This window comes from Oncorhynchus masou, chromosome 18, assembly GCF_036934945.1.
Source record: "Oncorhynchus masou masou isolate Uvic2021 chromosome 18, UVic_Omas_1.1, whole genome shotgun sequence".
In the NCBI taxonomy this organism is placed as follows: Eukaryota; Metazoa; Chordata; class Actinopteri; order Salmoniformes; family Salmonidae; genus Oncorhynchus; species Oncorhynchus masou.
Window position 1 is genome coordinate 79703945 of NC_088229.1, and position 15074 is coordinate 79719018.

Genomic DNA, 15074 nt, shown 5'->3' on the forward strand with positions numbered 1-15074 from the left:
ACTACAGACACCATTATAACAGGTAGATGACTACAGACACCATTATAACAGGGGAACTACAGACACCATTATAACAGGGGAACTACAGACACCATTATAACAGGCAGATAACTACAGACACCATTATAACAGGGGAACTACAGACACCATTATAACAGGGGAACTACAGACACCATTATAACAGGTGGAGAACTACAGACACCAGTATAACAGGTAGAGAACTACAGACACCATTATAACAGGTAGAGGAATACAGACACCATTATAACAGGGGAACTACAGACACCATTATATCAGGTAGAGGACTACAGACACCATTATAACAGGGGAACTACAGACACCATTATAACAGGTAGAGGACTACAGACACCATTATAACAGGGGAACTACAGACACCATTATAACAGATGGAGAACTACAGACACCAGTATAACATGTAGATGACTACAAACACCATTATAACAGGGGAACTACAGACACCATTATAACATGTAGATGACTACAGACACCATTATAACAGGGGAACTACAGACACCATTATAACAGGTAGAGGACTACAGACACCATTATAACAGAGGGACTACAGACACCATTATAACAGGTAGAGGACTACAGACACCATTATAACAGGTAGAGGCCTACAGACACCATTATAACAGAGGGACTACAGACACCATTATAACAGGTAGAGAACTACAGACACCATTATAACAGGTAGAGGACTACAGACACCATTATAACAGATGGAGAACTACAGACACCAGTATAACATGTAGATGACTACAAACACCATTATAACAGGGGAACTACAGACACCATTATAACAGGTAGAGGACTACAGACACCATTATAACAGGTAGAGGACTACAGACACCATTATAACAGGTAGAGGACTACAGACACCATTATAACAGGTAGAGAACTACATACACCATTATAACAGGTGGAGAACTACAGACACCATTATAACAGGGGAACTACAGACACCAGTATAACAAGTGGATGACTACAGACACCATTACAATAGATGGAGAACTACAGACACCAGTATAACAGGTAGAGGACTACAGACACCATTATAACAGGTGGAGGACTGCAGACACCATTATAACAGGTAGATGACTACAGACACCATTATAACAGATGGAGAACTACAGACACCAGTATAACAGGGGAACTACAGACACCATTATAACAGGTAGAGGACTACAGACACCATTATAACAGGTAGAGAACTACAGACACCATTATAACAGGTAGAGGACTACATACACCATTATAACAGATGGAGAACTACAGACACCAGTATAACATGTAGATGACTACAGACAGCATTATAACAGGGGAACTACAGACACCATTATAACAGGTAGAGGACTACAGACACCATTATATAAGGTAGAGAACTACAGACACCATTATAACAGGGGAACTACAGACACCAGTATAACAAGTGGATGACTACAGACACCATTATAACAGATGGAGAACTACAGACACCATTATAACAGGTAGAGGACTACAGACACCATTATAACAGGTAGAGAACTACAGACACCATTATAACAGGGGAACTACAGACACCATTATAACAGGTAGAGGACTACAGACACCATGATAACAGGTAGAGAACTACAGACACCATTATAACAGGTAGAGGACTACAGACACCATTATAACAGGTAGAGGACTACAGACACCATTATAACAGGGGAACTACAGACACCATTATATCAGGTAGAGGACTACAGACACCATTATAACAGGGGAACTACAGACACCATTATAACAGGTAGAGAACTACAGACACCATTATAACAGGTGGAGGACTACAGACACCATTATAACAGGTAGAGAACTACAGACACCATTATAACAGGGGAACTACAGACACCATTATAACAGGTAGAGGACTACAGACACCATCATAACAGGTAGAGTACTACAGACACCATTATAACAGGTAGAGGACTACATACACCATTATAACAGGGGAACTACAGACACCATTATAACAGGTAGAGGACTACAGACACCATCATAACAGGTAGAGTACTACAGACACCATTATAACAGGTAGAGGACTACAGACACCATTATAACAGGTAGAGGACTACAGACACCATTATAACAGGGGAACTACAGACACCATTATAACAGGTGGAGAACTACAGACACCATTATAACAGGGGAACTACAGACACCATTATAACAGGTAGAGGACTACAGACACCATTATAACAGGGGAACTACAGACACCATTATAATAGGTAGAGGACTACAGACACCATGATAACAGGTAGAGAACTACAGACACCATTATAACAGGTAGAGGACTACAGACACCATGATAACAGGTAGAGAACTACAGACACCATTATAACAGGGGAACTACAGACACCAGTATAACAGGTAGAGGACTACAGACACCATTATAACAGGTAGAGGACTACAGGCACCATTATAACAGGGGAACTACAGACACCATTATAACAGGTAGAGGACTACAGACACCATTATAACAGGTAGAGAACTACAGACACCATTATAACAGGGGAACTACAGACACCATTATAACAGGTAGAGGACTACAGACACCAGTATAACAAGGGAACTACAGACACCATTATAACAAGGGAACTACAGACACCATTATAACAGGTAGAGGACTACATACACCATTATAACAGATGGAGAACTACAGACACCAGTATAACATGTAGATGACTACAGACACCATTATAACAGGGGAACTACAGACACCATTATAACAGGTAGAGGACTACAGACACCATTATATAAGGTAGAGAACTAAAGACACCATTATAACAGGTGGAGAACTACAGACACCATTATAACAGGGGAACTACAGACACCAGTATAACAGGTGGAGGACTACAGACACCATTATAACAGATGGAGAACGACAGACACCAGTATAACAGGTAGAGGACTACAGACACCATTATAACAGGTGGAGGACTACAGACACCATTATAACAGGTAGCTGACTACAGACACCATTATAACAGGTAGAGGACTACAGACACCATTATAACAGGGGAACTACAGACACCATTATAATAGGGGAACTACAGACACCATTATAACAGGCAGAGAACTACAGACACCATTATAACAGGGGAACTACAGACACCATTATAACAGGGGAACTACAGACACCATTATAACAGGTGGAGAACTACAGACACCAGTATAACAGGTAGAGAACTACAGACACCATTATAACAGGGGAACTACAGACACCATTATAACAGATAGAGGACTACAGACACCATTATAACAGGTAGAGGACTACAGACACCATAATAACAGGGGAACTACAGACACCATTATAACAGGTAGAGGACTACAGACACCATTATAACAGGTAGAGAACTACAGACACCATTATAACAGGGGAACTACAGACACCAGTATAACAGGTGGAGGACTACAGACACCATTATAACAGATGGAGAACTACAGACACCAGTATAACAGGTAGAGGACTACAGACACCATTATAACAGGTGGAGGACTACAGACACCATTATAACAGGGGAACTACAGACACCATTATAACAGATAGAGGACTACAGACACCATTATAACAGGTAGAGGACTACAGACACCATAATAACAGGGGAACTACAGACACCATTATAACAGGTAGAGGACTACAGACACCATTATAACAGGGGAACTACAGACACCATTATAACATATAGAGAACTACAGACACCATTATAACAGGGGAACTACAGACACCATTATAACATGTAGAGGACTACAGACACCATGATAACAGGTAGAGAACTACAGACACCATTATAACAGGTAGAGGACTACAGACACCATTATAACAGGTAGAGGACTACATACACCATTATAATAGGGGAACTACAGACACCATTATAACAGGTAGAGGACTACAGACACCATTATAACAGGTAGAGGACTACAGACACCATTATAACAGGTAGAGGACTACAGACACCAGTATAACAGGTAGAGGACTACAGACACCATTATAACAGGGGAACTACAGACACCATTATAACAGGTGGAGGACTACAGACACCATTATAACAGGTGGAGGACTACAGACACCATTATAACAGGTAGAGAACTACAGACACCATTATAACAGGTGGAGGACTACCGACACCATTATAACAGGTAGAGAACTACAGACACCATTATAACAGGTAGAGAACTACAGACACCATTATAACAGGGGAACTACAGACACCATTATAACAGGTAGAGAACTACAGACACCATTATAACAGGTGGAGGACTACAGACACCATTATAACAGGTAGAGGACTACAGACACCATTATAACAGGTAGAGGACTACAGACACCATTATAACAGGTAGAGGACTACAGACACCAGTATAACAGGTAGAGGACTACAGACACCATCATAACAGGTAGAGTACTACAGACACCAGTATAACAGGGGAACTACAGACACCATTATAACAGGTAGAGGACTACAGACACCATTATAACAGGGGAACTACAGACACCATTATAATAGGTAGAGGACTACAGACACCATGATAACAGGTAGAGAACTACAGACACCATTATAACAGGTAGAGGACTACAGACACCATGATAACAGGTAGAGAACTACAGACACCATTATAACAGGTAGAGGACTACAGACACCATTATAACAGGTAGAGGACTACAGACACCATTATAACAGGGGAACTACAGACACCATTATAACAGGTAGAGGACTACAGACACCATTATAACAGGGGAACTACAGACACCATTATAACAGGTAGAGGACTACAGACACCATTATAACAGGTAGAGGACTACAGACACCATTATAACAGGGGAACTACAGACACCATTATAACAGGTAGAGGACTACAGACACCATTATAACAGGTAGAGAACTACAGACACCATTAGAAACAGGGGAACTACAGGCACCATTATAACAGGTAGAGGACTACAGACACCAGTATAACAAGGGAACTACAGACACCATTATAACAAGGGAACTACAGACACCATTCTAACAGGTAGAGGTTATTTTCTTCTCTGTGTGAAGAGGAAGTCATAACTTGTTCCACACTAGCTAGACAAAATCAGCTCACTGACACACACACACACACACACACACACACACACACACACACACACACACACACACACACACACACACACACACACACACACACACACACACACACACACACACACACACACAGACAGAATCAGTTCACTTGCACCATGTGAGGTCACATGACTGGAGAGTCATATCCCTCTGAATGTTTGTGTTCTCCATGTCTCAAACTGATTAATGTCTTCTTAATAATGGTGGACAGTGCAGCAGCTGTTATAGGGTCTTAGGATGGGTACTCAGATATACTGAGAGAGAGAGAGGAAACACACTACCTGCATGGTGTTGAATTGAGTGGAGAGAAAGAGGTGGTATTTTCAGAGTCAGACACAGTGGTGTTTAATGAGGATCTCTGGGACTGTTCTGTGGTTTGGCCCCAAGGTTTAATGAGGATCTCTGGGACTGTGCTGTGGTTTGGCCCCAAGGTTTAATGAGGATCTCTGGGACTGTGCTGTGGTTTGGCCCCAAGGTTTAATGAGGATCTCTGGGACTGTGCTGTGGTTTGGCCCCAAGGTTTAATGAGGATCTCTGGGACTGTGCTGTGGTTTGGCCCCAAGGTTTAATGAGGATCTCTGGGACTGTGCTGTGGTTTGGCCCCAAGGTTTAATGAGGATCTCTGGGACTGTGTTGTGGTTTGGCCCCAAGGTTTAATGAGGATCTCTGGGACTGTGCTGTGGTTTGGCCCCAAGGTTTAATGAGGATCTCTGGGACTGTGCTGTGGTTTGGCCCCAAGGTTTAATGAGGATCTCTGGGACTGTGCTGTGGTTTGGCCCCAAGGTTTAATGAGGATCTCTGGGACTGTGCTGTGGTTTGGCCCCAAGGTTTAATGAGGATCTCTGGGACTGTGCTGTGGTTTGGCCCCAAGGTTTAATGAGGATCTCTGGGACTGTGCTGTGGTTTGGCCCCAAGGTTTAATGAGGATCTCTGGGACTGTGCTGTGGTTTGGCCCCAAGGTTTAATGAGGATCTCTGGGACTGTGCTGTGGTTTGGCCCCAAGGTTTAATGAGGATCTCTGGGACTGTGCTGTGGTTTGGCCCCAAGGTTTAATGAGGATCTCTGGGACTGTGCTGTGGTTTGGCCCCAAGGTTTAATGAGGATCTCTGGGACTGTGCTGTGGTTTGGCCCCAAGGTTTAATGAGGATCTCTGGGACTGTGCTGTGGTTTGGCCCCAAGGTTTAATGAGGATCTCTGGGACTGTGCTGTGGTTTGGCCCCAAGGTTTAATGCTGACACCCCCCTTAACCCTCACCACCTAACTTCTCACATTACAAATCCCTGGTCCTCCTGGGACTTGAGAAAATAGCACACACTAAAAACACACACACACCAAGAACACACACACACCGAAAACACACACACACCGAAAACACACACACACACACACACACACACACACACACACACACACACACACACACACACACGGCTCTCTCTGTTGTTAACAGAGAACATAACTGGTTGAGAACTAGAGGGACTGGGTCTCCACTAGGAGAAAAACATTGTTTGTTTTTTATAGTGTGAAAATTAAAGTAAGCACAAAAGTAGTCTGGCTGAGAACTCCTGGCAAGGAGGGAACCAGATGTACCCATTAACCATTTACAGTCTGAAAACCACTAATTAGTGTTAGTTCTGCCATGTCGAGCTGTTTCTCAGAAACTGATAAAACTCCTGTCAAAAGTAAGGTATATGATTACTATTATATACAACACTGGTCTAAAGTTTTAGAACACCTCATTCAAGGGTTTCTCTTTATTATTACTATTTTCTACATTGTAGAATAATAGTGAAGACATCAACACTATGAAATAACACATGGAATCATGTAGTAACCAAAAAAGTATAGTTTATATTTGAGATTCTTCAAATAGCCACCCTTTGCCTTGATGACAGCTTTGCACAGGCTCGTAATTCTCTCAACCAGCTTCATGAGGTAGTCACCTGGAATGCATTTCAATTAACAGCTGTGCCTTCTTTAAAGTTAATGTGTGGAATTGTTATCCTTCTTAATGCGTTTGAGCCTCAGTTGTGTTGTGACAGGGTAGATAGACCTTCAGAAGATGGCCCTATTTGGTAAAAGACCAAGTCCATATTATGGCAAGAAAAGCTCAAATAAACAAAGAGAAACAACAGTCCATTATTACTTTAAGACATGAAGGTCAGTCAATACAGAAAATGTCAAGAACTTTGAAAGTTTCTTCAAGTGCAGTCGCAAAAACCATCAAGCGCTATGATGAAACTGGCTCACATGAGGACCACCACAGGAATGGAAGACCCAAAGTTACCTCTGTGTCACGACTTCCGGAGAAGTCGGTCCCTCTCCTTGTTCGGCGGTCGACCTCACCGACCTTCAAGCCATCGTTGATCCATTTTCCATTGGTTTTGTCTTGTCTTCCTTCACACCTGGTTCCAATCACATGTTGTGTATTTAACCCTCTGTTTCCCCTCATGTCCTTGTCGGTGATTGTATGTTGTATGTTATGTGCAAGTTAAGTTCTGGTGTGCGACGGGTTTTGTACCCACTTTAAAATTATTTTGTATATTTTTTAAACTGCTCCGTTTATACCAAGTTCGTTCTCCTGTGCCTGACTCCCCTGCCACCAACACCCATTACACTCTGCTGCAGAGGATTAGTTCATTGGAATTACCAGTCTCAGAAATTGCACATTTTTAAATGTTTTTTTTATTTAACCCTTATTTTAAACACATTCTCATTGACAGCAACAACCTGGGGAGTAGTTCAAGGGGAGAGGAGGGGGGATGAATATATGCTTCACAGAGTTCAAGTAACAGACACATCTCAACATCAACTGTTCAGGTGACTGTGTGAAGCAGGCCTGCATGGTCGAAATTTTGCAAAGAAACCACTACTAAAGGACACCAAAAAGAAGAAGAGGCTTGCTTTGGTCTGGAATCCAGGATCCAACCACCATCTTGTGAGATGTGTCTGGATGAACGGATGATCTCTGAATGTTAATTTCCCACAGTGAAGCATGGAGGAAGAGGTGTTATGGTGTGTGGTGCTTTGCTGGTGGCACTATCTGTGATTTATTTAGAATTTAAGGCACACTTAATCAGCCTGTCTACCAGAGCATACTGCAGCGATACTCCATCCCATCTGGTTTGGGCTTAGTGGGACTATCATTTGTTTTTCAACAGGACAAGACCCGGCACACCTCCAGGCTGTGTAAGGGCTATTTTACCAAGAAGGAGAGTGATGGAGTGCTGCATCAGATGACCTGGCCTCCATAATCACCCATGACCTCACTCATGACCTCAACCCAATTGAGATGGTTTGGGATGTGTCGAACCGTAAAGTGAATGAAAAGCAGCCAACAAGTGCTCAGCATATGTGGGAACTCCTTCAAGACTGATGGGAAAAGCATTCCAGGTGAAGCTGGTTGAGAGAATGCCAAGAGTGTGCAAAGCTGTCATCAAGGCAAAGGGTGGCTTTTTGAAGAATCTCAAATATAAAATATATTTTGATATGTTTAACACTTGTTTGGTTACTACATGATTCCATATGTGTTATTTCATAGTTTTGATGTTTTCCCTATCATTCTACAATGTAGAAAATAGAAAAAAATAAAGAAAAACCCTTGAATGAGTAGATGATCTTCAAGTGTAAGTCTATGGAAGGGGAAGGGGGTACAGTTGAAGTCGGAAGTTTACATACACCTAGGAGTCAATTGGAGGTGTACCTGTGGATTTATTTCAAGGCCTACCTTCAAACTCAGTGCCTCTTTGCTCGACATCATGGGAAAATCAAAAGTAATCAGCCAAGACCTCCAAATAAAATTGTCGGCCTCCACAAGTCTGATTCATCATTGGGAGAAATTTCTAAAAGCCTGAAGGTACTACGTTCATCTGTACAAACAATAGTACGCAAGTATAAACACCATGGGACCACACAGCTGTCATACTGCTCAGGAAGGAGACACGTTCTGTCTCCTAGAGATGAACGTACTTTGGTGCAAAAAGTGAAAATTAATCCCAGAACAACAGCAAAGGACCTTGTGAAGATGCTGTAGGAAACAGGTAAACAGGTATCTATATCTACAGTAAAACGAGTCCTATATCAACATAACCTGAAAGCCCACTCAGCAAGGAAGAATCCACTGCTCCAAAACCGCCATAAAAAAAACAGACTACGGTTTGCAATTGCACATGGGGACAAAGATCATGCTTTTTGGAGAAATGTCCTCTGGTCTGATGAAACAAAAATAGAACTGTTTGGCCATAATGACCATTGTTATGTTTGGAGGAAAAAGGGGGAGGCTTGCAAGCCGAGGAACACCATCCCAACCGTGAAGCACGGGGGTGGCAGCATCATGTCGTGGGGGTGCTTTGCTGCAGGAGGGACTGGTGCACTTCACAAAATAGATGGCGTCATGAGAAAGGAAAATTATGCGGATATATTGAAGCAACATTTCAAGACATCAGTCAGGAAGTTAAAGCTTGGTCTTCCAAATGGACAATAACCCCAAGCATACTTCCAAAGTTGTGGCAAAATGGCTTAAGGACAACAAAGTCAAGGTATTGGGGTGGCCATCACAAAGCCATGACCTCAATCCTATTGAAAATTTGTGGGCAGAACTGAAAAAGCGTGTGCGAGCAAGGATCCTACAAACCTGACTCAGTTACACCAGGTCTGTCAGGAGGAATGGGCCAAAACCCAACTTATTGTGGGAAGCTTGTGGAAGGCTACCCAAAACATTTGACCCAAGTTAAACAATTTAAAGGCAACGCTACGAAATACTAATTGAGTGTATGTAAACTTCTGACCCATTGGGAATTTAAGGAAATAAATAAAAGCTGAAATGAATCATTCTCTCTACTATTATTCTGACATTTCACATTCTTAAAATAAAGTGGTGATCCTACCTGACCTAAGACTGTGCATTTTTACTAGGATTAAATGTCAGGAATTGTGAAAAATGTAGTTTAAATGTATTTGGCTAAGATTTATGTAAACTTCCGACTTCAACTGTATATGCAGTATATACAGTGCCTTGCGAAAGTATTCGGCCCCCTTGAACTTTGCGACCTTTTGCCACATTTCAGACTTCAAACATAAAGATATAAAACTATTTTTTTGTGAAGAATCAACAACAAGTGGGACGCAATCATGAAGTGGAACGACATTTATTGGATATTTCAAACTTTTTTAACAAATCAAAAACTGAAAAATTGGGCGTGCAAAATTATTCAGCCCCCTTAAGTTAATACTTTGTAGCGCCACCTTTTGCTGCGATTACAGCTGTAGGTCGCTTGGGGTATGTCTCTATCAGTTTTGCACATCGAGAGACTGACATTTTTTCCCATTCCTCCTTGCAAAGCAGCTCAAGCTCAGTGAGGTTGGATGGAGAGCATTTGTGAACAGCAGTTTTCAGTTCTTTCCACAGATTCTCGATTGGATTCAGGTCTGGACTTTGACTTGCCCATTCTAACACCTGGATATGTTTATTTTTGAACCATTCCATTGTAGATTTTGCTTTATGTTTTGGATCATTGTCTTGCTGGAAGACAAATCTCCATCCCAGTCTCAGGTCTTTTGCAGACTCCATCAGGTTTTCTTCCAGAATGGTCCTGTATTTGGCTCCATCCATCTTCCCATCAATTTTAACCATCTTCCCTGTCCCTGTTGAAGAAAAGCAGGGCCAAACCATGATGCTGCCACCACCATGTTTGACAGTGGGTATGGTGTGTTCAGGGTGATGAGCTGTGTTGCTTTTACGCCAAACATAACGTTTTGCATTGTTGCCAAAAAGTTCAATTTTGGTTTCATCTGACCAGTGCACCTTCTTCCACATGTTTGGTGTGTCTCCCAGGTGGCTTGTGGCAAACTTTAAACGACACTTTTTATGGATATCTTTAAGAAATGTCTTTCTTCTTGCCACTCTTCCATAAAGGCCAGATTTGTGCAATATACGACTGATTGTTGTCCTATGGACAGAGTCTCCCACCTCAGCTGTAGATCTCTGCAGTTCATCCAGAGTGATCATGGGCCTCTTGGCTGCATCTCTGATCAGTCTTCTCCTTGTATGAGCTGAAAGTTTAGAGGGACGGCCAGGTCTTGTAGATTTGCAGTGGTCTGATACTCCTTCCATTTCAATATTATCGCTTGCACAGTGCTCCTTGGGATGTTTAAAGCTTGGGAAATCTTTTTGTATCCAAATCCGGCTTTAAACTTCTGCACAACAGTATCTCGGACCTGCCTGGTGTGTTCCTTGTTCTTCATGATGCTCTCTGCGCTTTTAACGGACCTCTGAGACTATCACAGTGCAGGTGCATTTATACGGAGACTTGATTATACACAGGTGGATTGTATTTATCATCATTAGTCATTTAGGTCAACATTGGATCATTCAGAGATCCTCACTGAACTTCTGGAGAGAGTTTGTTGCACTGAAAGTAAGGGGCTGAATAATTTTGCACGCCCAATTTTTCAGTTTTTGATTTGTTAAAAAAGTTTGAAATATCCAATAAATGTCGTTCCACTTCATGATTGTGTCCCACTTGTTGTTGATTCTTCACAAAAAAATACAGTTTTATATCTTTATGCTTGAAGCCGGAAATGTGGCAAAAGGTCGCAAAGTTCAAGGGGGGTGAATACTTTCGCAAGGCACTGTATATATATTTTTAGGGGGTTAATCAGCTTTAAAATTGCAGATATATTTTTAGCTTCCATCAATGTAATTGTGTGCAGGAACGTAATTCTTACCTTTCCCATAGAAGAACTTGTGGTAGTAGAATGCTCCCAGATCAATATGTTCTATAATGTATCTCTTCACCTTCTCTCTGTGTATAGGCTGGTTCTCTCTAGGGACCTCCAACACCGACACCCCAGCGTTGGTACAGTGGGACGAGAGGGAGGACTCGAAGCTGCAGCTCTCTCCTCCACCGCTGTAAGAGGTGTTGGTAGCCCTGGAGAGACTGATTCTGCGCTCCCCTTCTCCACCGATCTCATTACGGAAGTGGGGGCACCCCAGGACTAGTCTGTTGTTCTTCCCGTCGCCCTCGTCCTGGTCCAGGTTCTCTTTGGGGTTCAGGTCCTCTCGGGAGCCCAGAGGAGACTCAAACATGGAGGTACTGGTAGGTCCACTACTAAGACCACCGCCTTGCCCTCCCTCTGCTCCCAGGCCTACCCCTGTCCCCGGGCCACCTCCCGGCCCAAGTCCTGATCCTAAACCTGGAGCTCCACTACCCCCTCTGGCTCCAGGTTGGTACTGTGAAGCAGCCGAGGCCCCAGTGGTTGTGTTCTTCCTCTGGCTGAGAGTGGCCCTACTGGCCACAGCCTCACTGATGTTAAACAGGACACTCTGCACGTCGTAGTGGGCAAAACACTTCTGGAAGCTGAGGGGTCTCCTGTCATCCTGATCCAGAGACAGCCTGAACCCATCTCCTACACAATCAGACACACAATCCCCTCACCTTTAAATGGTGCTGGCAACAATAAGCGGAATATGCAGACAGAATCAGAGTTGAAATAGAATTTAAACATAATCTAGATACAGTGGAAATTGGCAGGTGGTTGACAGCCTGAACCGTCACCTTCAATAATAACAACATTATTAATACTTTTTATTCATAACACGCTTTTCATTGAAATCATCCATGCCTTAAAAACTAGACACATAGACCTCTACAGACCTTCGCTCTTGATGGTCCTCAGCTTCCTGAACATAGAGGTCTCAGATGAGTCAGACTTCAGGCGTCCCATGAAGTTCTTCTCTCTCTCTCTGGAGTAGAAGATGGAGGGATCCACGTAGTCGTACCCTGCCATCCTCACTATCTCCCCTCTGGAGATCTGGGTGGCAGTCTGCAGCACAAAGGGATAGCAACCATTATAGTCCTTGATGGGACAAATGTAGAGAGAGAGAGAGAGAGAGAGAGAGAGAGAGAGAGAGAGAGAGAGAGAGAGAGAGAGAGAGAGAGAGAGAGAGAGCAGGAACTCAAAAGCAGGAAATTGGACTTAAATCAGAATACAGACAATGTCATGCTACAAGAAACCTGGTATGTAGGATACGGACCCACTGGTTGTCATCAAGGTTACAGAGAGCTGGAAGTCCCATCCACCAAACTACCAGGTGTGAAACAGGGAAGGGACTCAGGGGGTATGCTAATTTGTTATTGAGAAGGAACTAACTAAGTCTATTGAATTAATCGAAACAGGCACATTTTACATTTGGCTAGAAATTCAAAAAGGATATGACCTCAACAGAGAAAAGTGTCATCCTGTGCGCAACCTACAGTATATCCCCATCCTGGAGGGGGAAATCAATCTTTTCCAGGCACAGGGACATGTACTAGTCCGTGGAGACCTAAAAGCCAGAACTGGACAAGAACCTGACACCCTCAGCACACAGGGGGACAAACACCTGCCTGGAGGTGACAGCATTCCCTCCCCCATATGCCCTCCTAGACACAACTACGGCAACATAACGTACCAAAACGGGTCACACCTCCTGCAGCTCTGTTACATCCTGGGTATGTACATAGTCAATGGTAGGCTTCAAGGGGACTCCTATGGTAGGTACACCTACAGCTCATCTCTTGGCAGTAGTACTGTAGACTACTTTATCACTGACCTCAACCCAGAGTCTCTCAGAGCGTTCACAGTCAGCCCACTGACACCCCTATCAGACCACAGCAAAATCACAGTCTACTTGAACAGAGCAATACTCAATCATGAGGCATCAAAGCCAAAGGAACTGAGTAACATTAAGAAATGCTATAGATGGAAGGAATGCAGTTTGGAAACCTACCAAAAAACTATTAGGCAACAACAAATTCATTCCCTTTTAGACAATTTCCTGGGTAAAACGTTCCACTGTAATAGTGAAGGTGTAAACTTGGCAGTAGAAAATTTTAACAGTATATTTGACCTCTCAGCTTCCCTATCAAATCTAAAAATCTCAAATAGAAAACTGAAGAAAATGAACAACAATGACAAATGGATTGATGAAGAATGCAAAAATCTAAGAAAGAAATTGAGAAACCTGTCCAACCAAAAACATAGAGACCCGGAAAACCTGAATCTACGCCTTCACTATGGTGAATCACTAAAACAATATAGAAATACACTACAGAAAAAGAAGGAACAGCATGTCAGAAATCAGCTCAATGTAATTGAAGAATCCATAGACTCTAACCACTTCTGGGAAAATTGGAAAACACTAAACAAACAACACAAAGAATTATCTATCCAAAATGGAGATGTATGGGTAAACCACTTCTCCAATCGTTTTGGCTCTATAACAAAGAAAAAAGAGCAAAAACATATACATGATCAAATTGTCACGGCCTTCGTTGTGGGAAGAAGGAGCGGACCAAAATTCAGCGTGGTTGTTATACATTTTATTATAATAAAGAAACTATACACGATTAAACTAACAAAATAACAAACGTGCGAAAACAGCCCTATCTGGTGCAAAACACAGAGACAGGAACAATCACCCACAAACACACAGTGAAACCCAGGCTACCTAAATATGGTTCCCAATCAGAGACAATGACTAACACCTGCCTCTGATTGAGAACCATATCAGGCCAGACATAGAAATAGACAAACAAGACATCCAACATAGAATGCCCACTCAGATCACAACCTGACCAACCAAAACATAGAAACATACAAATAAACTATGGTCAGGGTGTGACACAAATACGGATCTTAGAATCAACTATTAAAGACTACCAGAACCCACTGGATTCTCCAATTACATTGAATGAGTTACAGGACAAAATAAAAACCCTCCAACCCAAAAAGTGTTGATGGTATCCTCAATGAAATGATCAAATATACAGACATCAAATTCCAATTGGCTATACTAAAACTCTTTAACATCATCCTTAGCTCTGGCATCTTCCCCAATATTTGGAACCAAGGACTGACCACCCCAATCCACAAAAGTGGAGA

The 15074-nt window shown here is 42.6% G+C and overlaps 1 protein-coding gene across 2 annotated transcripts in view; it reads right to left on the reverse strand.

Annotated features, from left to right (window-relative positions):
• LOC135505296 (signal-induced proliferation-associated 1-like protein 2) overlaps positions 1–15074 on the reverse strand; it is a 492209-nt gene that overhangs the window by 369108 nt on the left and 108027 nt on the right. For both annotated transcript variants that reach the window (XM_064924540.1, XM_064924538.1), the window contains 2 exons: positions 12806–12974; positions 11877–12557 (listed from right to left, as the gene is read on the reverse strand). In XM_064924540.1, coding sequence (XP_064780612.1) covers positions 11877–12557; positions 12806–12938 — 814 coding nt within the window. In that variant the 5' untranslated portion in view covers positions 12939–12974. The remainder of the gene's footprint in view (positions 1–11876; positions 12558–12805; positions 12975–15074) is intronic.